Genomic DNA, 23,016 nt, shown 5'->3' on the forward strand with positions numbered 1-23,016 from the left:
CCCGACGACCCTATTACTCTAGCCATAGAGGCAGCCAATCTACTCGCGACACCAAACACTTCAGGACCCCGATACCGACCCCGCCGGCGTGGTCGACGATTTCCCTCATTCAGCGCTTATCGCTAACTACCCACTAGGGTCGATTAATTCTTTCAAATATTTTTCCTCTCAGACGACGCCCTGAGCCGAGGTTCGCGCCCAACTGGGCACCCTCAGGCCTGTTGTCTTATACGTTGAATCGGGTGAGAGCCTTCAGCGCTCCCCATGTGTCCGGCCGAGTAGTTAAATGCGATCTGCGGCAAATCTACAATAAGTCACGTCAAAAAAAAAGTTGGTACCTTAATTCTCAACTCTCAATTATTTATTGCATTCCATGTAGTATAACGGGGTGTTACATAGACATAGGAACTATAACATAGACCCTGTAGAGCACAGCAACGTTGAAGGGAAGAGAGGAAGTGTGTATTAAAATTAAAACTTATCATTTAAAAATTCGTCTACAGTATAAAACTCTTTTTAATTAGCATTGTTCTTAGATTTTTTATAAATAAATTAGCTTTAGTTTCATCTCTTAAGTACTTAGGGAGCTTATTATATATTTTAATGGACATTGCTAATGGGCTCGTGGCGTGTAATTTTAGCCTAGAATTTAGCAACATTAATCTGCCTTGTTGTCGAAGCGAATACGGTGTAGGAAAATCACTTCGTTTTTTATAAAAGTGAAAGTGTTTTTGCCCATCTGTGTAAAGTCTCATAATGGCTCTTGTAATTATTAACTATATTGTAATAGACCAGATAGTTCCGCCTATATGCAACAGATGGCGTTGCCAGATGGTCTTGAACGCGCTGACGAACTTCCAATGTTGTTACATAGGATTGTCTATCCCTAGTTACTCTCTATCGTCTAGATCTTGTGGCTAGCGGAGTACTATGCTCAGTTCGGTACTCCAACAGACTCTAATGACATCTGTGGTCCAGTGGTTAAGCGTTGGCCGCACGATTTGGAGTGCCGGGTTAGAATCCTATTAAGGACATATCACAAAAATCACTTTGTGGTCCTTGGTTTGGTTAGAGGCTGATCACCTGATCGTCCGAAAGTAAGATTTAGCAGGCTAGTACTTACTGATGTAAGTATGTATTTGGTCACATCAGCCGTGTCTGGGGCCTTTAGCGGCTCAGTAATAGCCCTGATACCAGGATTGATGAGATTGGTAATCGACCTTACAACCCACATGATAAAAGAAGAAAGTACCTCGAAACATGCTTCGCCAATTAATGTTATTAAAGAGTCCAGGTTTGATATCAGATTATCTTCTTTTCCAGCCGTAGCGTCCCTCTGTGAAGAATATGCTCCTAATGAGCTGTGCGCTCATCACTGCATTCCTGTGCCTGGGTCATACAAATGCGAGTGTAACCCTGGATACATGCTTATGGCTGATGGAAGGAACTGTAAGGAGGTAAGAGATGCTACATTAGCAGTCGTTAATAACCATCAATCCGCACTGGGCCCGCGTGATGGTTTAAGGCCCGATCTCCCTATCCATCCATAGGGAAGGCCCGTGCCCCAGCAGTAGGGACGTTAATCGGCTGATGATGATGATGACGATGTCTTCAGCTAGTGATCCACTTTAAAATTAGGTATGAAGTAAAATGAAGGAGTTATTCAGAAAGAAATAGGCGACAAAATAATGATTTGTGAAGGTGGAAAACCTTGAAAAAGGTACAAAATGGGACATATCTCCTAAACCGAAATAATCGCTGAAATCTGGTAGCCAATAAGCCCCTCTAATTTTACATTTTGAACGTGAACCTCTAGGCCACCATCATCATGACATCACAATGAAAATTTTGAGATATGATTCAGGCCATGATTCTGAATTGATAAAAAGTGGAATTTTCTGTTGCAAAAGGGAATGGAAAATAATTTTAAAATCTCTAAAATTTTCATGAATTTAAGATTGAAAATTTCGGGATCTCGCGGGTTTGATATCTCAAATTTGCGATCTCTAGTCGGGATTGCATCTATAGTGTCAAGGGTATGTAGACACCCCGCCACAAATCCTAGAAAATCTCAATGATAATGACGAAATAATTTCTTGTCAATTCCATACATAGGTTGTGAAGAACAGATGCAAGCCCAAAAACCCCTGTCAACACAAGTGCAACGACAACGGAGTCGAAGTCAAATGCTCTTGTCGACGAGGTTACCAGCTGATGGCTGATGGGAAATCTTGCGAGGGTGAGTGTACCAATCTTTTTTTTTAAATAAATGCTTGCGTTTGACCACAATCTCATCTGATAGTAAGTGACGATGTGGTCTAGAGTCGATCACGCTTGCCTTGCAAATGCCTATTCACTCTTGCCTTGAAGACACCCAGATTATAACCACTTGGAAAAAACAGACGACGGCAGGCAGTTCCAATCCTTCGCTGTTCGCATCAAATAGGAAGAGATTAGTGATTTAAGCAGCCTGAATCGAGAATATTGGGGGGGTTTGGACCATAAGCCCACCGCGCTGGTCCAGTACGTGTTGGTTGGAAAGGTTCTAGAATGGCGACCACGTGTCGGACGACGCTCAGTGGGTAGGCCCGTTACAAGGTGGACCGACGATCTGGTGAAGGTCGCGGGAAGCCGCTGGATGCGGGCAGCGCAGGACCGATCGTCGTGGAGATCCTTGGGGGAGGCCTATGCCCAGCAGTGGGCGTCGTACGGCTGATGATGATGAATCGAGAATCAACCCAGAATCTCCAGGTTGTCGTGGTAATTATCCTGAGGATGACAAAGTTTTTTCTTTTCCAGACATTGACGAATGTAAGCTCGACCCGCCAGTATGTCTGCCGTCAACACAGTGCTACAACATACAAGGGTCATACAAATGTATTCCGAAGAAGAATAATAACCAAGAGAAAGGGCAGTGTCCTTCTGGGTTTATCAGGAATGTGAAGAATAATGCCTGTGATGGTGAGTTTTGTATGGTCATTAATAACTTCAATCGTTGCCTTATAATAATAATAAAAAATAATAATAATGTATTTATTTCCACATATTTTATTTTATTTTTTTTTCTTTCGCAATGAAAATCTGCATATTGACCTAGGTCTGCCAACCTATAGGTCTAGGTTCGCGCCCAACTGGGCACCCTCAGGCCTGTTGTCTTAAACGTTGTATCGGGTGAGAGCCTTCAGCGCTGCCCATTTGTCCGGTCCGGCCAAGTAGTTAATGCCATCTGCGGCAAATCTACAATAAGTCACGTCAAAAAAAAAGTTCATAAAGATAATTCTTAATTTAAGTAAGTCTTAAGGGCAATCTTAAACGGAAAGTACCTACAGCTGATGCCTAAAATAGACTAACAAAGTTTGTACTATAGGCATCAACTACCATCGCAGAGATGCAGTATAATATGATAATGAACATTGCCACACGTGTGAAACAAGTTTACGAAAAAGTTTTTATCGAGAAGAAAAACAAAATAAAATTCATCATCATCATCATCAGCCGTACGACGCCCACTGCTGGGCATAGGCCTCCCCCAAGGGTCTCCACGACGATCGGTCCTGCGCTGCCCGCATCCAGCGGCTTCCCGCGACCTTCACCAAAATAAAATTAAAAAAGATCATTATTATTATTAGACTTATGCAGGGTAAAACGGAGCGGAGGTATCAAACCGAAAGGGGACAAAAGTATACCTTATGTAGGATAGAACCTAGGTCTTCTCTGCAAAATTTCAATTTAAAAAAAACCTGTCACTTTTGAGCATACCAGGGGCCTGTTTAATAAAATTTACAATTGTAAATTACAATGACAATTTGATGTACGTACATTGCGGAGTGTGTGATCACGAATATTTTGCAGTTTCATATTAGCTACGTAATGAACATCAAATTGTCGTTGTAATTTACAATTGTAAGTTTTATTAAACAGGTCTCTGGTTTTCTTATACCATGTTATTTTTTACTACAAAGCTACGCAATGTACCCTTACAAATACCAAATCATCATTTGGTAAGCTGATTGATTAAATAAATACCACTTTCCTTCAACAGATATAAACGAATGCACCCAACCAAACCCCCCCTGCCCGTCGTACCTCTGCGAGAACACAGTGGGGGGGTACAAGTGTGGCGGGGTGTTGGGGGACCCGGCCAACTTGAACAACAACAACAGACCCATTGTTGATGACAGGTGCCCGCCCGGATTTAGGATGGGAGGCAATGAGGAATGTGAAGGTGAGGAACTAAAGCAAATAATTAGCAAATAGTTCATATTTCGGGGTGATGATAAAATTCCAAATCATCTACCCCTTTAACATCCTACCTTGAAAACTGCGAAAACTCATCACCACCACCATCAGCCCATTAACGTCCCCACTGCTGGGGCACGGGCCTTCCCTATGGATGGATAGGGAGATCGGGCCTTAAACCACGACGCGGGCCCAGTGCGGATTGGTGGTTATTAACGACTGCTAATGCAGCCGGGACCAACGGTTTAACGTGCCTTCCGAAGCACGGAGGAGCTCGAGATGAAAACTTTTTTTTTGTGGTCACCCATCCTATGACCGGCCTTTGCGAAAGTTGCTTAACTTCAACAATCGCAGACCGAGCGCGTTTACCGCTGCGCCACCGAGCTCCTCAAGGTAAAGAGCTCTTCGAGGTAAAAATATTAAAAAGGTCGTCTTGTGTATTGTAACCTGCAGGGCGATTAAATATCGACTATCATGCAAGGAGATCGCTCCTTATCACAGGAACGTTAAAAACCTTAGCTTTGTATGCAGTATCTTACGAAAAGTAATGATAAAATTTCAGACTATCACATATCATATACAATGCCGCTAAAGGGGTTATGGAACTTGAGAAGCAGTAGAGCTATCGTAGTTATCTGTTTACAAGGCGACATCGGGTCTCATACAAAATGCGCGATAGTCTTTCAAACCTTTTTTTTTCTATTCCGTAGTTTGGTAGGTTAGGTCACATAACCTTTCTTTAGAATTTTTTTAACAAAATCATCGTGATTCATTTTTTTTTGACATCTGCCCCCTCACCCAAAAAGAGGGGATGAAATTGTACTCGCAGTTTTCAAGGTAGTAAGCTAAAAATTGATACATAAAGACAGGGGAAGACCCCGAAAATAACACGAGCAAAGTCGCAGGCAAAAGCTAGTCTTATAATAACTTTCTTGATTTAAATTTCTCTTACTCAGATGTGGACGAATGTGCCCTCCGCAAAGATGACTGCAACCCGCTGTCCCAATTCTGCATCAATACCAGAGGATCCTTCTATTGCCAGAACCAAGCTTCCAAGCATTGCCCTCCAGGCTTCAAGATCGACCCCAGGACTAATAAATGCGAAGGTAGATAAATTGAAATCTCAAGTGCATGATATTCATGTTCCTACTGAAGTATTCGACTACATTGATCAAGGGCGCAATCATTGAGACATTGGAGTGGAGTAGGTAGATCCATAATTTTCTACGGGCAAACATAGATATGTTTGCCCTCATATATATTTGACATAGATATGTTTGACAGATGTCTACCCTCTTTCTTTGCCGCTTATTTATGTATTTGATATCGGAATGTTCGGAACCATCTGAACTCGCACCAAACTCACCGTGCCCGTAGAAAATTATGGATCTACCTACTCCACTCCTCTCATCAGTCGTCCCGTGATCATGGCACTTGCAACAGTTTCGAAATATTGGAAGTCTCATATCCCTGATTTAAATGCGGTAAGAACCCGTTATTATGTGTTTTAATTATGATAATGGCCCCGATTCCTGCAGACACCGCCTAATTTTATTTTAAGTTATATCCGTCATTTTCATATCCTTCGAAAAGGAAAGGGACGGATGATTCACAGCTCTTAATTTTAGGAAGAATGAGTAAATGAATGAATAACCCGGGCGAATCAAAAGGTACGTCGCTGGTATGCAATCCGTTTGACGCGCTGTCTACTTAACTGTGTCGGGTTATTGACGGATGTAAAATTTTTAGACGGTTGGTTTAGATTTGTGCTTAAAATTGACGTGTGTTCCATAAATTTTATGCTTGTCGATTACCCGTCCCTTTCCTTTTCGGCGGATAAGAAAATGACAGATATAACTTAAAATAAAATTAGATGGTATTTACAGGAATTAGCACCAATAATCGCGTAAACTTAAAACAAAAGATGTTATTCTTCTTACATTATAAACCGATTCTCTTCAGATATTGACGAATGTGAAGATGGCCAGGACATCTGTCGACACGATCAGATTTGTGTGAACGTACCGGGGGAGTATGACTGCAAACCTAAAGATGATTACAGGTAATATAATCTTCTTCTCCTTCTATCGTGTGGGTTGTGAGAAGTGATGTGTCTTTCCAGGGAATGCTCCCGTTGTAAAAACTCTCTTGGCTTTTTGGCGGGAAACGGGAACGGGACAGTTGCTTTCTTCATTGAATAATCTAAATAATTAATACGAAGTGGTGTTTTGTGGTTAATGATCGCATTAAGTTAGTCGGAAGACATTCGCGAGTGTTATTATATCGGAGTATTCAATAAACAAAGTGTATTCGCCTATTTTCGCTTCGTGTCAAGAAGCCGCTTCATAACTCGAAAGTTTATGCGGACTTTTGAGTTAATTCGTTTGGGGTTCGGAGTAGGAGTCTACTCCGAGGGTGGGGGCTTAGGTTTCATCATCATCACCTTTCATCATTTCATTAATCATCAAGAAAAAAAATACGTAAGACATGGCTGTATGGGCATAGTTCCCTTTCCTTACTCTTCGGGGAAAACCAAAACAAAAAAAAATGTAAAAACTCTTTAATAGTAACGACACTAGCTGCTTTTGTTTTTCTATTGTTCTTTCTAATAAAGGGCTTTTTACGTATTTTGTCAGTGGGGTCGCCTTTCCTTTTTACTGAGCTCTAACATTCCCCTCAGTACGTTGTTACTAACACCTTGTATAACGAGGCAAAACTTTACAACTATGGAATATGATGGATATATCTTGGATTCTATAATATTTATAATATATCACCTATTTTATATGTATATGTTATAGAATTTATACAGGGTGGCCCAGAAGTTCAGGTTCAAAATGAAAAATTAGATAGAGGGGTTCATTAGCTACCAGAAACACCCCCATGTATGTTCAGCAATTATTTACGGTTTAGGAGATATGACCCATTTTGTACCTTTTTCTAGATTTTCTACCTTACTTCAGAAATAAACATTTTGTCGCTATCCCTTTCTTAATAATTATTTTATTTTACTTCACAACTATGCCTAAGGCTGTGTACCGCTCAATCAAAGATAAATCAAAGTCAAATCAAGTATAAAAAAAAAGTTATCGGAAGTCAAAGTGAGAATTCGACCAAAATTGTTACAGTTGTTAAAACTTCGCCGAAGAATAATAAACACATGAGATTGTCATGGACCCTGAAAGTATTTCTAAAAACTGCTCCATTTAATAGGCTTTTAGAAACATCCAATAAAAGTACCCTTAATATGGGCAAAAAACTAAGTAATTTGACCTCAAATATTGCAAGACAGACAGATTTGAAGGAAAATTTGACATTCTCATACAATGTAGCTGCTTCTTTCTAACGTTTTTAAAGGTGCTCAAAGACACATTTTCATTAAAAATCACGCTTTCAAATAAAAATCACGCTTATAATCGCTAACAGGGTAGACATAGCAACAATCCGAAGACAAAACTTGCAGTCACTTTTGGTATTCGTATTTTAATGAAGGTACATAGATTTCAAGGAAAAAGTTATCCCAAACACTGTTGGTGATTCATACTATTGGATACTAAAATAAAATCTGTTTTTGGGCACCTTTAACAACGTTAGAAAGAAGCAGCTACATTGTATGAGAATGTCAAATTTTCCTTCAAATCTGTCTGTCTTGCAATATTTGAGGGCTAATTACTTAGTTTTATGCCCTTATTAAGGGTACTTTTTTTGGATGTTTCTAAAAGCCTATTAAATGGAACAGTTTTTAGAAATACTTTCAGGGTCCATGGCAATCTCATGTGTTTATTATTCTTCGGCGAAGTATTAACAACTGTAACAATTTTGGTCGAATTCTCACTTTGACTTCCGATAACTTTTTTTTTATCTTTGATTTGACTTTGATTTATCTTTGATTGAGCGGTACACAGCCTTAGGCATAGTTGTGAAGTAAAATAAAATAATTATTAAGAGAGGGATAGCGACAAAATGATTATTTCTGAAGTAAGGTACAAAATCTAGAAAAAGGTACAAAATGGGTCATATCTCCTAAACCGTAAATAATTGCTGAACATACATGGGGGTGTTTCTGATAGCTAATGAGCCCCTCTTTCTAATTTTTCATTTTGAACCTGAACTTCTGGGCCACCCTGTATATTGTACATAAAATGTAAATACACTTCTCATCAAAAAAATCGAAACACCTTGCAAGTTTACGTTTTGTCAGGATTATCAGAAAAATGTGTACATTTAGGAATAAATGTTAAATGTCGTTTAATAGTGAGTAATATGAGCTTATCAAATCTTAATGTTAATGTTCTAAATTTAAATGAATTTTTCATAGGTTTCGTATTTTGTTAAATGAGTCATTTTTATTCCGTATGGAGTATAAAGGAAATGGATAAAACAACACACGTACTTAAATGAAAAAAAAAAAGCTAAAAAACGTTTATTTAATAACTTGTATTCCCTCCCCGAGCTCTAATTACTGCTTCCATACGGTTCTTCATCGATCGGATGAGAGTCACGATCACATGCTGTGGTATATTGTCCCATTCCTCTTGGATTGCATCTTGCAGCTGGCTAAGTGTTTCTGGGGCAGGATCTCTTGCTCGAATTCGTCTCTTTAATTCATCCCACAGATGTTCAATGGGATTCATGTCCGGGCTTCTTGCTGGCCATTCCATAATAGAGATATCGACTTCGTTAAGATAATCTCGTACGACGCCCGCGGTGTGAGCCCTAGCATTGTCGTGCATGAATATGAAGCCGTTGCCAATAAAATGTGCATAGGGCATCACATGAGGCTCGAGACACTCTTCGACGTACCGATGACAGTTTAGTGCAGGCAGACGTGGCCCAGACACGAAAGCAAGCTCTGTCTTACCGTCGGCGCTGATTCCTCCCCAAACCGTCCACGAACCGCCACCATAGCTGACCTTTTCTTCAATGCAGCATTGTGCATAGCGTTCTCCGTCTCTTCTGTAGACCTTGTTCCTTCCGTCGTTACCATACAGCATAATTTTACACTCATCAGAAAAGAGAACTTTGCTCCACTGTAGGTATGACCAATTTAGGTGCTCACGTGCAAAGTTAAGGCGCGCTCTTCGATGGTCTGCAGTTAATTTCGGCCCATTTGCTGGCTTATGCGGTACCAGTCCACGATCCTTCAACCTTCTTCTAATTGTAGAGTCACTTACAGCCACCCTTCGTACAACACGAAGCCGCTGCTGCAGTTGAAAAGCGTTAAGGCGTCGATTTCTTAAAGAAGTTGTTACAATAAATCGATCATCTCGCTCAGAAGTGACCCGATTCCTGCCAGATCCTGAACGGCGCGTGAACAAACCAGTCTCCCGATAACGTTTATAGACTCTATGAACAGATGACAGGCTTAGATGCAGTCTTGCAGCCACAACACGCTGACTAAGGCCAGAATCCAGCAATGCCACAACTTGGGCGGCTTCTGTGGGCGAAGTATCCATACGTTTTAGAAAAAAAACCTTTTTTCAGACGTCCCAAAGTCACAGTATTGAAATAAAAAACAAAAAGTTTAAGGATAGGCGCCAATTTTTAGTTTTTAAACGCTAAATGTACTCCAACCCTAAACACACATTTGTCTCAAAACAGTGATTCATTTCGTTTATAAGATAAACAAATGAAATTCTAATTTTGAATTTAGAATTTTCGCTTATTACTGTAATGGCCAAACTGCCAGCTATACATTTATGTATTTTTTTTCATCGTATGAATTCTTTTTTGTGTTAAATTCGGACAGAAACAATGAAAACGGAAGTGTTTCGATTTTTTTGATGAGAAGTGTATATGAAGTAGGTGAGTAACCTACATAACTAATAACATATCGTTTTGTAGGCGGCGACAAGGGAATAAATGCCCTGAAGGCATGCGAATGAAACCTGGGACCCATATTTGTGAAGGTAAGGAATCATCCGTGCTTAGGGAAACTTAGAAAGAGAAAAGAAAATCGAAAAAAATTCTAACTCGGACGCGAATTGAACTCGCAGCTCTTGTCAAGCCGGGACGAGCGTGTTAACTATTACACCACCTGACTAGAGCCTGTTTAATAAAACTTACAATTGTTAATTACAATGACAATATGATGTACATTGCGGAGTGTGTGATCACGAATATATTGCAGTTTCATATTAGCTACGTAATGAACACCAAATTGTCATTGTAATTTACAATTGTAAGTTTTATTAAACAGGCCTCGGGCCTTCCTCGTCCAGCCGACACCGCACTATGGATCGAAAAATGGCTTTCATAGACATAGTGTTTTTGCTGGATATAGCTTTCACTACCTATTACTATACTATAGGAAAATGATACCCGAGTTGATTCTGTGCAAAAGCGGATGAATTATATTTTTTTTACGAAAAATTTGTATGGTGCTACTATGAAAAATCCGATTATCTCGAAAACGGCAAAAAAAACCCGTAATATCCTGACAGATGGTTATCGTACTAATTATTTATGATTTTTTGACATAACTCATATAACGGTTTGAGATGCCGTTTTTTTTTTAAATCTTCAAAATAAAAATATTTATTTTTTAGAAACGGTTTCTTTCAAGCAAAAAAAAGTATTATATTTAATAATTTTCTTTTCGATGTACCATTTCTTTATTATAATTTTTTATGTATATTTGTACGCCAGCATGCAGGCCGAACACATCACAACCTTGTTATTTAAATTATTTTACTGCCTTTTTGTATTTTATGTGTTCTTGCAAATAAATTGATTTGATTTGATTTGATCACAAAATGATCCCAGACAGTTAATCCCATGCATTCATATCTTCTAGATAATCACTTTAATGAGCTTTTTTGTTATGGAACTAGACTAATTATGTTTTTTTTTTAACTAGATATAGACGAATGCGCAGAAGGGACGCACCTCTGCGACCTGCATCAGAACTGTTTGAACACCAACGGTAGCCACGAGTGCCGCTGCAAACTTGGCTTCGAGATCGACCACATCACTGGGGGATGTGTCGGTTAGTACACCTCATCATCACGCCTGTATCCCCAAAAGGGTAGGCAGAGATTTGTAGTGGGTGCTAGGTATATACACCCACTCTTCGCCAGCTATGATTCGTCACTAATTTAAGGCCACTTTCTTGTCGGTGCAGCATTCACCATGCTACATTTTTAGGGAAAAATAGGGCAGTGGTTTCCCTCTTGCCTTCCACCCCGTAAACCTAAAACAATGTATAAAAATAAATGTTAAATAAAAATTCGAATATTGCGTTTCTAGATTCAAGATTTGGGAGACATGTCCATGTTATGACAAATCTCATCATGGTCATATGTTCTCTCTCACACACACACACAATAAATAAATATACAGGGTGGCCCAGAAGTTCAGGTTCAAAATGAAAAATTAGAAAGAGGTGCTCATTAGCTACCAGAAACACCCCCATGTATGTTCAGCAATTATTTACGGTTTAGGAGATATGACCCATTTTGTACCTTTTTCTAAATTTTCTACCTTATTTCAGAAATAATCATTTTGTCGCTATCCATTTCTTAATAATTATTTTATTTTACTTCACAACTATGCCTAAGTCTGCGTACCGCTCAATCAAATATAAATCAAAGTGAAATCAAAGATAAAAAAAAGTTATCGGAAGTCAAAGTGAGAATTCGACCAAAATTGTTACAGTTGTTAAAACTTCGCTGAAGAATAATAAACACATGAGATTGTCATGGACCCTGAAAGTATTTCTAAAAACTGCTCCATTTAATAAGCTTTTAGAAACATTAATAAAAAGTACCCTTAATACGGGCAAAAAACTAAGTAATTAGCCCTCAAAGATTGCAAGACAGACAGATTTGAAGGAAAATTTGACATTCTCATACAATGTAGCTGCTACTTTCTAACATTGTTAAAGGTGCTCAAAGACACATTTTCAATTAAAAGTAAATAAAAATCACGCTTATAATCGCTAACAGGGTAGACATAGCAACAATCCGAATACAAAACTTGCAGTCACTTTTGGTATTCGTATTTTAATGAAGGTACATATATTTCAAGGAAAAAGTTATCCCCAAACACTGTTGGTGATTCATACTATTGGATACTATGAATCACCAACAGTGTCCCTGAAAGTATTTCTAAAAACTGCTCCATTTAATAGGCTTTTAGAAACATCCAAAAAAGTACCCTTAATAAGGGCAAAAAACTAAATAATTAGCCCTCAAAGATTGCAAGACAGGCACTAAATAAGAATAAAAAAAATAAATAAACAAATAATAAAAAGATATGTGGGATAGGGTATGAAGGAAGCGATTATTATTTCTTTAACGTTGTTCATTAAAAACGTTTTATAATATCTACGTTTTCCTCTTTAAAAACAACCGTCCGCCATTTCCCTGTCATTCCGCAATCCTTTCCTCTCTCTCGCTCACTCGTCGCTCTCTCTTTCACACACGTTACGTTTCATTCAGCCTACCATTCCTACATCATCATCATCATCAGTCCATTAACATCCCCCCACTGCTGGGGCACGGGCCTTCCCTATGGATGGATAGGGAGATCGGGCCTTAAACCATCACGCGTGCCCAGTGCGGATTGATGGTTATTAACGACTGCTAATGCAGCCGGGACCAACGGCTTAACGTGCCTTCCGAAGCACGGAGGAGCTCGAGATGAAATTTTTTTTTGTGGTCACCCATCCTGTGACCGGCCTTTGCGAAAGTTGCTTAACTTCAACAATCGCAGACCGAGCGCGTTTACCGCTGCGCCACCGAGCTCCTCCACTTCATTCCTACATATATATTATTATCATTTAATTCTTTCCAGACGTAAACGAGTGCGCTACATCAGCTCACAACTGCATCCCTGGATCCCAACGTTGTGACAACACAGTGGGCTCCTTCCTCTGTATCAGGTTCACCTCTTGTGGTACCGGGTACATCCTTCAAGCTTCTACAAGCCAGTGTGAAGGTATGTGTTCTTTTTTTGACCGACGACCCGATTACTCTAGCCATAGAGGCAGCCAATCAGCTCGCGACACCAAACACTTCAGGACCCCGATACCGTGGTCGACGATTTCCCTCAATCAGCGCTTATCGCTATTGGATTAATTTTTTCAAATAATTTTTCCTCTCAGACGGCTTCCTGAGCCGAGGTTCGAGCCCAACTGGGCACCCTCAGGCCTGTTGTCTTAAACTTTGTACCAGGTGAGTGCCTTCAGCGCTCCTCATTTGTCCGGCCAAGTAGTTAATACCATCTGCGGCAAATCTACTATATAAATCTAGAAGTGCCGCAGATAGCATTAGTAAGCACCTAGGTGAATGATTAATGATAAGTTCTTTAAATGTAATAATGAGAAAGCGGCGTATATATAGTAAGTTATCGAGACAAACCTGTTAGGTTTATCGATGTTCGTAAACCAATGTATGTGTAATTTATGAAGTGTTATAAATAAAAAATAAAAAGCTACTTGACAGGGCAAATGGGGAGCGCCGATGGCTCTGACCCGGTACAATATTTAAGACAGCAGGCTTGAGGGTGCCGAGTTGGGTGCGAACTTCGGCGTCGTCTGAGAGAAAGAAGTCATCTAACTCTTATTAATCTCCATCCCAGACGTCGACGAATGCGCCCTGGGTACGCACAACTGCGCGTTCGCCGGCCCGGAGTATCAGTGCGAGAATCACCCAGGATCATTTCGCTGCGTCCGCAAACATCACTCCACTACCTCAACTACTCCAGCCCCGGAGTATGAATACGAGTACTACGATTCAGAGTGAGTTTTCAGATTATAAAAACCTTATTAGTATAAGAATCGTTAGCGTTAAGCTCACGATCTGGAGGTCCGGGTTCGATTCCCGATGGGGACATTGTCGAAATCACTTTGTGAGACTGTCCTTTGTTTGGCAAGGACTTTTCAGGCTTGAATCACCTGATTGTCCGAAAAAGTAAGATGATTTCGTGCTTCGGAGGGCACGTTAAGCCGTTGGTCCCGGCTATTAGCCGTGAAAACACCTCCACCAACCCGCAGTGGAGCAGCGTGGAGGAGTATGCTCCAAACCCCCTCCGGTTGATTGAGGGGAGGCCTGTGCCCAGCAGTGGGACGTATATAGGCAGTTTATGTTATTTATGTATAAGAACAAGAATAAAATAAATTTATTGCCAGTAAAAAAATACATTTGCTATAAGAACTAGGTAATTATGAATATTACGAATACGGGCAAAAGGAAATGGCTCAGCTTGTGCTGTGATGGAGCCATGCTATGGCGCTATCCAGCGCTGGTTTTCAGTCATTTCCTCTTCCTGGCATATTGTGCGGAGGTAATTGTCAATATGTATGTAACATAATATCATTAATTCTATGCAGGGTGTTAGTGGCATCGTAACGAACACGGGATGATTCAGACCATGACTCTGAGTTGATATCAAGTGGAATTTCCTGTTAGAAAAATCATATTGTAAATTTTAGTGTTTTCCAAAATTATTTTCGGCTCCATGCTTTTGCGACGGAAAATTCAACTTCAACTCAGAATCATGGTCTAAATCATTCCTTAAAGTTTTCGTTACGATGTCACTAAGGGTGGTATTAATAAACTAATCTCAGCTTCGAGACTGCCCTCAAGATAATGTCAATGTGACAGTTCTCATATAAAAACAGAAACTTAATTGTGATCTTGAGGACAGTACCAGCTGAGATTCATTTATTAATACCACCCTAGGACTCTGTGTACGTTCCAAAGAAAAAATTAAATAAAAAAAAAATACGACTCGGATGAGACTTGAACCCGCAGCTCAGCACCCGCATTTCTCGGTAATGTGCAGGTTTCCTCACGATGTTTCCTTCATCGCTGAGCACGTAATCAACATTTATGAACCAAATATGAATTCGAAAAGAAATTCGACAATCGACATCATTGGTTTAGGCTTGTGCTGGATTCCAACCTGCGGCCTTAAAGCGAGAAGCTTTGCGGTCGCGAGAAGAATTGAAATTCAATTCACATAAATTTAGATGATCAACACCCCTGAACGGTGAACACCCATTTATGAAAGTGAATATGACATTGTACAATCAAAGAGCAAAAGTTCAGTCACTGAGCCCAGCGAATTATTTGTAAACAGTCGTGAAATAATTATGAACCATTAGTTGTCATAATTGTAAAATTTATGTTTTTATAGGTGTTTTTGGTCTATTACAGAAACGACATGTAACCAAGAGGTATTAAGTACAACCAGTTAATTTATTAAGTACTTTGCAAGAAACTGATTGGACTTTTGCAGCATATCATAACCAATAAACATTTATTTCAGGGAAGAGGTAGAAACCAACCAAACGAAACCTACTGAACCACAACCGCAACCCAAACCAGAGCAGGTTTCTACCACCACTACAATCAAACCTACTGAACCTCCTACCACCCCCAGTCAACCGCCTATGGAACCAATCCCAATACCATTGGACAGAGAAGACCACCCAAAGAATGATAGACACGAACCAGAAACGCCCCAAATAGATTCGAGCTTCCAACAACCTGAGTCAGAGCGACCTGGCTATAGGCAACCTGAATCAGAACAACCCGGTTATAGACAACCTGAATCAGAACAACCCGGTTATAGACAACCTGAATCAGAACAACCCAGTTTTCGGCAACCTGAGTCGGAACAACCCGGGTTTAAGCAACCAGAGTCAGAGCAACCGAATTACCAGCAACCTGAATCAGAACAACCGGGTCATAGACAACCAGAGTCTGAGCAACCTGGTTACAGACAACCAGAATCAGAACAATCCGGTTACCGGCAACCTGACTCGGAACAACCCGAATATAAACAACCTGAGTCAGAACAACCTGGGTTTAAGCAACCTGATTCAGAGCAACCCGATTACAGACAACCCGAGTCTCCACCTGAACCACCTTCATACAACCACTACGATACAACTGAACAACAGAAACCAGACGCGACACCACGAGAAACGAATGAATCTCTACAACCCGATTCGCGTCAACCTGAGCAACCATCACCAACTCCACCCCAGGTGGTATTTGTGGATGTAGGGAAAGAGACAGCAACAGTTAGAGGAGAGAAGAAAGAGGATGGGTCGGTAGTGGTTGATACAAAGAACCTGCCAAAGAATGAATGGACGAAGGTGAATGAAAAACCGACTAATTGTCAAGTTGGCTTTGAAATGGATGATTATGGTGCTTGTTATGGTAAGTTGTTTTATAGTACACACATCCATAACATAAAGCTGTCTATATACGTCCCCCTGCTGGGCACAGACCTCCCCTCAACCAATCGGTGGGGGTCTGGAGCATACTCCACCACGCCGCTCCACTCCGGGTTGGTGGAGGCATTTAGGTTAGTAGCTCGAGACCAACAGCTTAACGTGCCTTCCGAAGCTCGGAATCATCTTACTTTTTTTTACTCTTGATGGGTTTGCTCTTGGCCCCAGACTTGCCCGAAGGCATTGACGAGGCCTAAGATGGCGCGATCTCGCCCAGAAGGTCGCCTGTTCACTCTGGCCTTGAAAGCACCCGGGTTATATGCATTCGGAAATACAGAAGACGGCAGAGAATTCCACTCCTTAATAAAATGAGTCCACTACTTTTTCGGACAACCAGTTGATTCAGCCTGCAATGTCCTAGCCAAACAAAGAACAGTGAATCAAAGGACAGTGAAACGAAAACTAGGCTCTGAAGTCTAAGCACATAATTATGTACCTAAATCATTTTCTTCTACCCATTTCGATTTCAGACATCGATGAATGCGCTACCAACCGCCACAGCTGTTCCGGCCTTACGGAGACCTGTCGCAACACCATGGGCGGGTACCTCTGTGAATGTGCAGCTGGTTTCCGTAGAGACCTGGTCACTGGCGCCTGTGACGTCATCACTACTAGCTCGACCACCACGCCTGCGCCGCCTCCTTCACCTACTGCTCCTACTAAGAGTGAGTTACATAAATACAGGATGCTAGTGACACTGTAACAAATACTGAGGGGATGACTCTGACCATGATTCTGAGCTAATATCAAATGGAATTTTCCGTCGCAAAATTCATGTAGGTATTTATTTTAATTATTCTTAATTTTATACTTTTGCGAAGGAAAAATCCACTTGATATTAACTCAGAATCATAGTCAAAATAATCCCTCAAGGTTTTGGTACGATATCACTAACTTCATGTATAGTACCGTAGATTGTACATGAATTTTCACGTCGGGACGAGCGTATTGTAAAAAATAAATAAAATTTAAACTGAACTGATAGCGAAATGTAATGGTAAATAGACATCGTAACGAAAACTTTGAGGGGTGATTCAGACCATGATTCTGAGTGGATATCAAGTGGAATTTTCCGTCGCAAAATTCCCTTCCCTCCCCCAAGGATTCATTACGATGTCACTAACACCCTGTATACGTCCAATTGCTGGGCATCGTTGCCAAGTTTTGGGCCGATACTATTTACTTTGCCATCGAACGATAAGAAGAAGCTGGGCACAGACCACCCCTCAATCAACCAGAGTATAGAGCATACTCCATCCCGCTGCCCCACTGCGGGTTGGTGGTGGCGTAAGGGTATTTATGTTTATGATATTTTTAACAAAACGTTTCTTTTTTCCTAACTATTTTATTTGAATCTTGCAGATCGACCCTATTTCTGGGGCTATCCAGATTACAGACCAATCACCACGAGACCGTTCCGGCCACGGACCCTGTGTGATGTGGGGTACCACTTGAACTCACAAACTGGCAAATGCGAAGGTAAAAATTTTATGAAGTCACTGTGGTCCCGAGGTTCTTCAGCTCGTTTATTTATTAAAAACTTTGTAAAAAAGGTATACTGATTATTCTGCTATCGTGTGGGTTGTGAGGTGGATTACCAATCTCATCAACCCTGGACACAAATTAGCAAAAAAGTATACTGTCATAGAATAAGGAATAATACGACGTATAGAACGGCAACTCTCCGCTCCCCACCAGCGCCAGAGCATGGTTTACACCCTGTCGGATGTTTCATACATTTGCGACGGTTTTTTTAGAATCATGAACAATTCAAATTCAAAAATATCTTTATTCAGTAGGTAACATAGTTACACTTTGAATCGTCAATTTTTACATAACGAACGTCTCATCCGCCTAAAACTACTGCAGTTTCTCACAACCCGTATACCGAGGGAAAAGAAGCTGCAAGAATAACCTCGGCACAGGACCCTAAACGTTTTTTTAAAAAAAAAGAAACATAAAATATTGTTAAGTAAACAATTTAGTAATTTAGCTGCCTAATATCAGTTCTCAGACAGTTAATCCCATGCATTCATATCTTCTAAATAATCACTAACTTTATAATAACCTTTTTTGTAAAGTTTCATCTCCGAAGTAATAATCTCCTTCAGTATTCGTTACGGTGCCAATTACACCCTGTATCCCTCTCTCCAGACATAAACGAATGCACAAACGGCCAAGCAAACTGCGCCACTGTGGAGATATGCGTGAACACTGAGGGGGGTTACCGATGTGAGTGCCCACCCAACTGGGTGCTCGATGACGTCAGACATCGCTGTGTCCCGGTGAGGACCAGCGGGCAGTTCCCCACCGGCTATGGAAATGAACCTGGTAAGATCTATTAAGTTATAAATGAGAAGCTCAAATGGAGGCGGCAGCACCGTCGAGTTTTCCAAAATTTTCACAGTTCTCCATACTGGTGCTAATTCCTGTAAATACCATCTAATTTTATTTTAAGTTATATCTGTCATTTTCTTATAAGTACGCCGAAAAGGAAAGGGACGGGTAATCGACAAGCATAAAATTCACGCGTCAACACACGTCAATTTTAAGCACAAATCTAAAACAACCGTCTAAAAATTTAACATTGGCTAATAACTCGACAAAATTAAGTTGACAGCACACGTCGAACGGTTTGCATACCAGCGAGATACCTTTTTGATTCGTCCGGGTTAGTGATTCCTTTACTCATTCTTCCTAAAATTAAGAGCTATCAATCATTCGTCCCTTTCCTTTTCGGCGTATAAGAAAATGACAGGTATAACTTAAAGTAAAATTAGGAGGTGTCTGCAGGAATCGGGGCCACTGTCCAGCTAAAATTCATGATAAATTCCTATGTGGAGCAACGTGGGGTATCCTGCCTGAAGGATGAGTTAGGAAAAGAATAGGCATCAGTTGGAAAAAGGCATTTTTTATTGAAAATAAGTTTCTGCAACTTTTCTTCTTTCCGATCTTGAGGGAATAAATATATAACACTATGATTTTTAAGCAACTTTCGCAAAGGCCGGTCATAGGATGGGTGACCACAAAAAAAAGTTTTCATCTCGAGTTCCTCCGTGCTTCGGAAGGCACGTTAAGCCGTTGGACCCGGCTGCATTAGCAGTCGTTAATAACCACCAATCCGCACTGGGCCCGCGTGGTGGTTTAAGGCCCGATCTCCCTATCCATCCATAGGGAAGGCCCGTGCCCCAGCAGTGGGGACGTTAATGGGCTGGTGATGGTGATGACTATGATTTTGCAGTTAAACTCTGCGCAAAGGGTTATAGTGTAAAAATATAACGAAAACAATATGTTTGAATACTCAAATAGTATAAGGAACTGTCTTATAACTTTAAGAACAGTTAACAGTAGCGACACCTGATGGGAGAAATAGGCAGTTTTTATCCACATTGGCAACCAATAGTTGACAAGTATCACTAAATACCTAAATAAAAACATCAAAGTGATATTTTCTCCACCAGGTCGCCCACCCAGCCCTTCAGACGTGCAGAAGACCTTCAAAGGCACTAAGTATGTGGACCCTGAGGTCACTCAGCTTGGTGGCAGCAGGTCCGTCATGTCGTGTCCTGTAGGGTACAAGCTGGGCTATGACAATACTTGTGAAGGTGAGTTCTGGGGTTGAAAAGGCTACATTGAAGCAATGAGGGACTTTCCAGACCGTTTTGGATTGTATACTGGTGCTGATTCCAGTACTCACTATCTAAGTTTATTTTAAATTATACCTGTCTTTTTCTTATCCGTCGAATAGGAAAGGGACGGATGATTGACAACTGGAGGGTTAAAATGGCCACATCGAAGCAATTCTTCTAAGAAATTAATTTTGCTATTTGACATTTGTTTGCATTGCGCACTTACTTTTATATGCGCAAATGTGGCCATTTCAACCCCCCGTTAATTTTAAATTGAATGAATAACCCGGGCAAATAAAATAGGCATCTCGCTCATATGCTACCCGTTTGACGTGTGATGTCAATTTAATCCTGTCGGGTTATTAATGAGTTTTATATTAATTGACATTCAACAAGTTTTTTTGATTTCCGACTTCTAATTTAACTGAAGTGCACTTTTCACTAACGCAGTTGGCTCGACCATTATAGACGGCGATACGGATCACCTGTCACGTTGGTCTAACAGAAAGCTTAGTGAGGTGTGGGTATTTAGTTCATCTTGAGATCAATATACCTTTAATGTAGTATGGTATAGTATATAGTCGTGAGCTTATTTGATCTTAGTAACAAATACTCTGCAGATATCGACGAATGCTCCACCGGTCAGGCTTCTTGTGGTGGCATGCTATGCACCAACTTACCTGGAGGCTACGTATGCAGCTGTCCTCAAGGACACAAGCTGGTTGACGGCAACCGATGTGAGGACGTTGATGAGTGTTCCATGGGTGGAAATATGGTAAGAACACCTGCAAAATCATGATCAGTAGATTCGAACGAGTGGAATCTCTGGCTTCTAAAACATAGGAATTTTATACAAACTTCCAAGCCCCGTTTTATCCTCTTAGGGGTGGGGTTTCATGATATACTTTCTAAGCAGAAGTCTGCACCCTATAATGAACCTACCTGCCAATTTTCAGGTTTGTAGGTGTTATAGTTTTTAAGATTTCGTGATTAATCAGTGTCTTAAAAAAACTAGTTTCATAGAAAATTCGCTATCCGATTTGCAAAATCCCGTCTTAAAAGGAACATCATCACTAATTTAAGTACTAATTTAACCCCATGCAAAATTTGAGGCTCCTAGCACTTGCAGTTTCTGATTGTTCTTTTAAATTAAGTATGTGAAGTTATTTTTTCAGCCGATATGCTCCCAAAACGCTGACTGCGTCAACACCGTCGGATCATACCAATGCAAATGCCACACTGGATTCAGATCAGCTCCTGTTAATGAAAAGGTAAAGTATGACTAGAAACCTACATTATTGTATAAGTCAGATCATTGTTTAATTAAGCACGCATTAGTTAACGGCCTCTGTCGTCCAGGGGTTGAATGGTTGATCCACATTCCCTAGAAATGCTTTTTCGGAGGTATGAGACCTAACATGGTTTGGGGTGGCTTTCCCCTCGCGGGTTGGAGGGTCAGACAGTCGACTGACTGTTTCTGTCAAATCTTCAGGTTAGGTAAGCAAACCCTGCTTACCTAACCTATGTGCTTAGTCTGCGTCTAGCGCTCATCGGGAGCGGACGTGCGCACATCGCCCTCTCTTGTGTGACTTCGGTTACTTTGGTGACTTTCGAATTTGGTCACTCAGTGACTTCGGTGACCCGGGTGACTTCGGTGACCTGGGTGACTTCGGTGACCTGGGTGGCTTCGGTGACCTGGGTGACTTCGGCGACCCGGGTGACTTCGGTGACTTGGGGGACCTCGGTTACCTGGGGTACCCCGGTGACTTGAGGGACTTCGGGGACCTGCCGCCACCATGTTTGACTACGACTACGCATACGACTTCTACGACGATGAAGACCATCAGAGCCTACATATCGACGGGGAAGAAGCAAATACTCCTATCTTACAGTTAGGTCTGTGTAAGATAGGAGTATTTGCTTCTTCCCCGTCGATATGCCAACTAGTGCGAAGAAGAATACTTCATCTCAGCCCCCACATCCCAACAAAGTAGTTCTTGACAATTTTGTTAGAGAATACGGCTTGCTTTTCAAGGAGATCGTCACTAAGCTCAGCGAAGGGAAGAGTGTCACGGCTAGGAACAAAAGATCTGTCATCAGTATAGTACAAGAACTACGCACCAGAATAGCGACCATGGTTGAGAAGTTGGACTGGTCTGTACCTCCTCCTCCGCCTCCATCATCTGGACCGCCGCCTTCTTCGCCTCCATCCAGCGAGGAAATGAAGAAGGAGATTGTCACTTGTGTCCGCGAGGAGATACAGAAGCTGAGCAAACAACTTACGAAGACTACACGCCCCACTTACAAGTGACCCCACTATCCAACAACAAGCTCCGAGTTGAATTTGACAATGAGACTGAACGCGAAGACACCCTCACACGTCTTAAGAAGTCGGCGGACATAGCGGCGGAACCAGCTAAGACCCTTAAACCGATGATTATGGTTAAAGGTATCCCGAATGACATCTCGTCGGACGACCTGATATCCATCATCAAGGGCCAAAATGAGGAAATCAGCGACCTCATTAAAGAGGATGGTGACTTATTACTACGCTTCAAACGGAACAACAGGAACCCAGCTCTCTACAACGCTGTCTTTGTGACTCACCCCCGCGTCTGGCGCAAGATACTCTCGATGGGCCGCATTCGCATTGATCATCAACGTACTCACGTGGAGGACTTCTCGCCCTTTATACAGTGCCGCAAGTGCCTTCAGTTCGGCCACATCAAGAAGAGATGCACCAACGCAATCACCCCATGTGCATTCTGCGCGGAAACTGACCATCAAATTGAGAATTGCCCCGCCTTAGAGAAGAAAGGCAATCCTAAATGCTACAACTGCACGAACCACAACACCAAATTCAAGACCCATAGTGATACAAAGCATAAGGCCACGTCGCCT

At 41.2% G+C, this 23,016-nt stretch overlaps 1 protein-coding gene across 3 annotated transcripts in view; it reads left to right on the forward strand.

Annotated features, from left to right (window-relative positions):
- The window catches only part of LOC126377716 (fibulin-2-like), a 56,164-nt gene that overhangs the window by 27,148 nt on the left and 6,000 nt on the right, over positions 1-23,016 (forward strand). For 2 of the 3 annotated variants that reach the window (XM_050025490.1, XM_050025491.1), the window contains exons 6-22: positions 1,324-1,457; positions 2,116-2,239; positions 2,800-2,961; positions 4,043-4,225; positions 5,196-5,345; positions 6,202-6,301; positions 10,084-10,148; positions 11,099-11,227; positions 13,036-13,179; positions 13,822-13,981; positions 15,514-16,412; positions 16,957-17,151; positions 17,849-17,965; positions 18,641-18,817; positions 19,948-20,091; positions 20,736-20,890; positions 21,291-21,386. In XM_050025490.1, the coding sequence (XP_049881447.1) occupies positions 1,324-1,457; positions 2,116-2,239; positions 2,800-2,961; positions 4,043-4,225; positions 5,196-5,345; positions 6,202-6,301; positions 10,084-10,148; positions 11,099-11,227; positions 13,036-13,179; positions 13,822-13,981; positions 15,514-16,412; positions 16,957-17,151; positions 17,849-17,965; positions 18,641-18,817; positions 19,948-20,091; positions 20,736-20,890; positions 21,291-21,386 (3,134 nt within the window). The remainder of the gene's footprint in view (positions 1-1,323; positions 1,458-2,115; positions 2,240-2,799; positions 2,962-4,042; positions 4,226-5,195; positions 5,346-6,201; positions 6,302-10,083; positions 10,149-11,098; positions 11,228-13,035; positions 13,180-13,821; positions 13,982-15,513; positions 16,413-16,956; positions 17,152-17,848; positions 17,966-18,640; positions 18,818-19,947; positions 20,092-20,735; positions 20,891-21,290; positions 21,387-23,016) is intronic. The other variant, XM_050025492.1, reaches the window with a different exon arrangement.

Source organism: Pectinophora gossypiella, chromosome 24 (genome assembly GCF_024362695.1).
Source record: "Pectinophora gossypiella chromosome 24, ilPecGoss1.1, whole genome shotgun sequence".
Taxonomy (NCBI): Eukaryota; Metazoa; Arthropoda; class Insecta; order Lepidoptera; family Gelechiidae; genus Pectinophora; species Pectinophora gossypiella.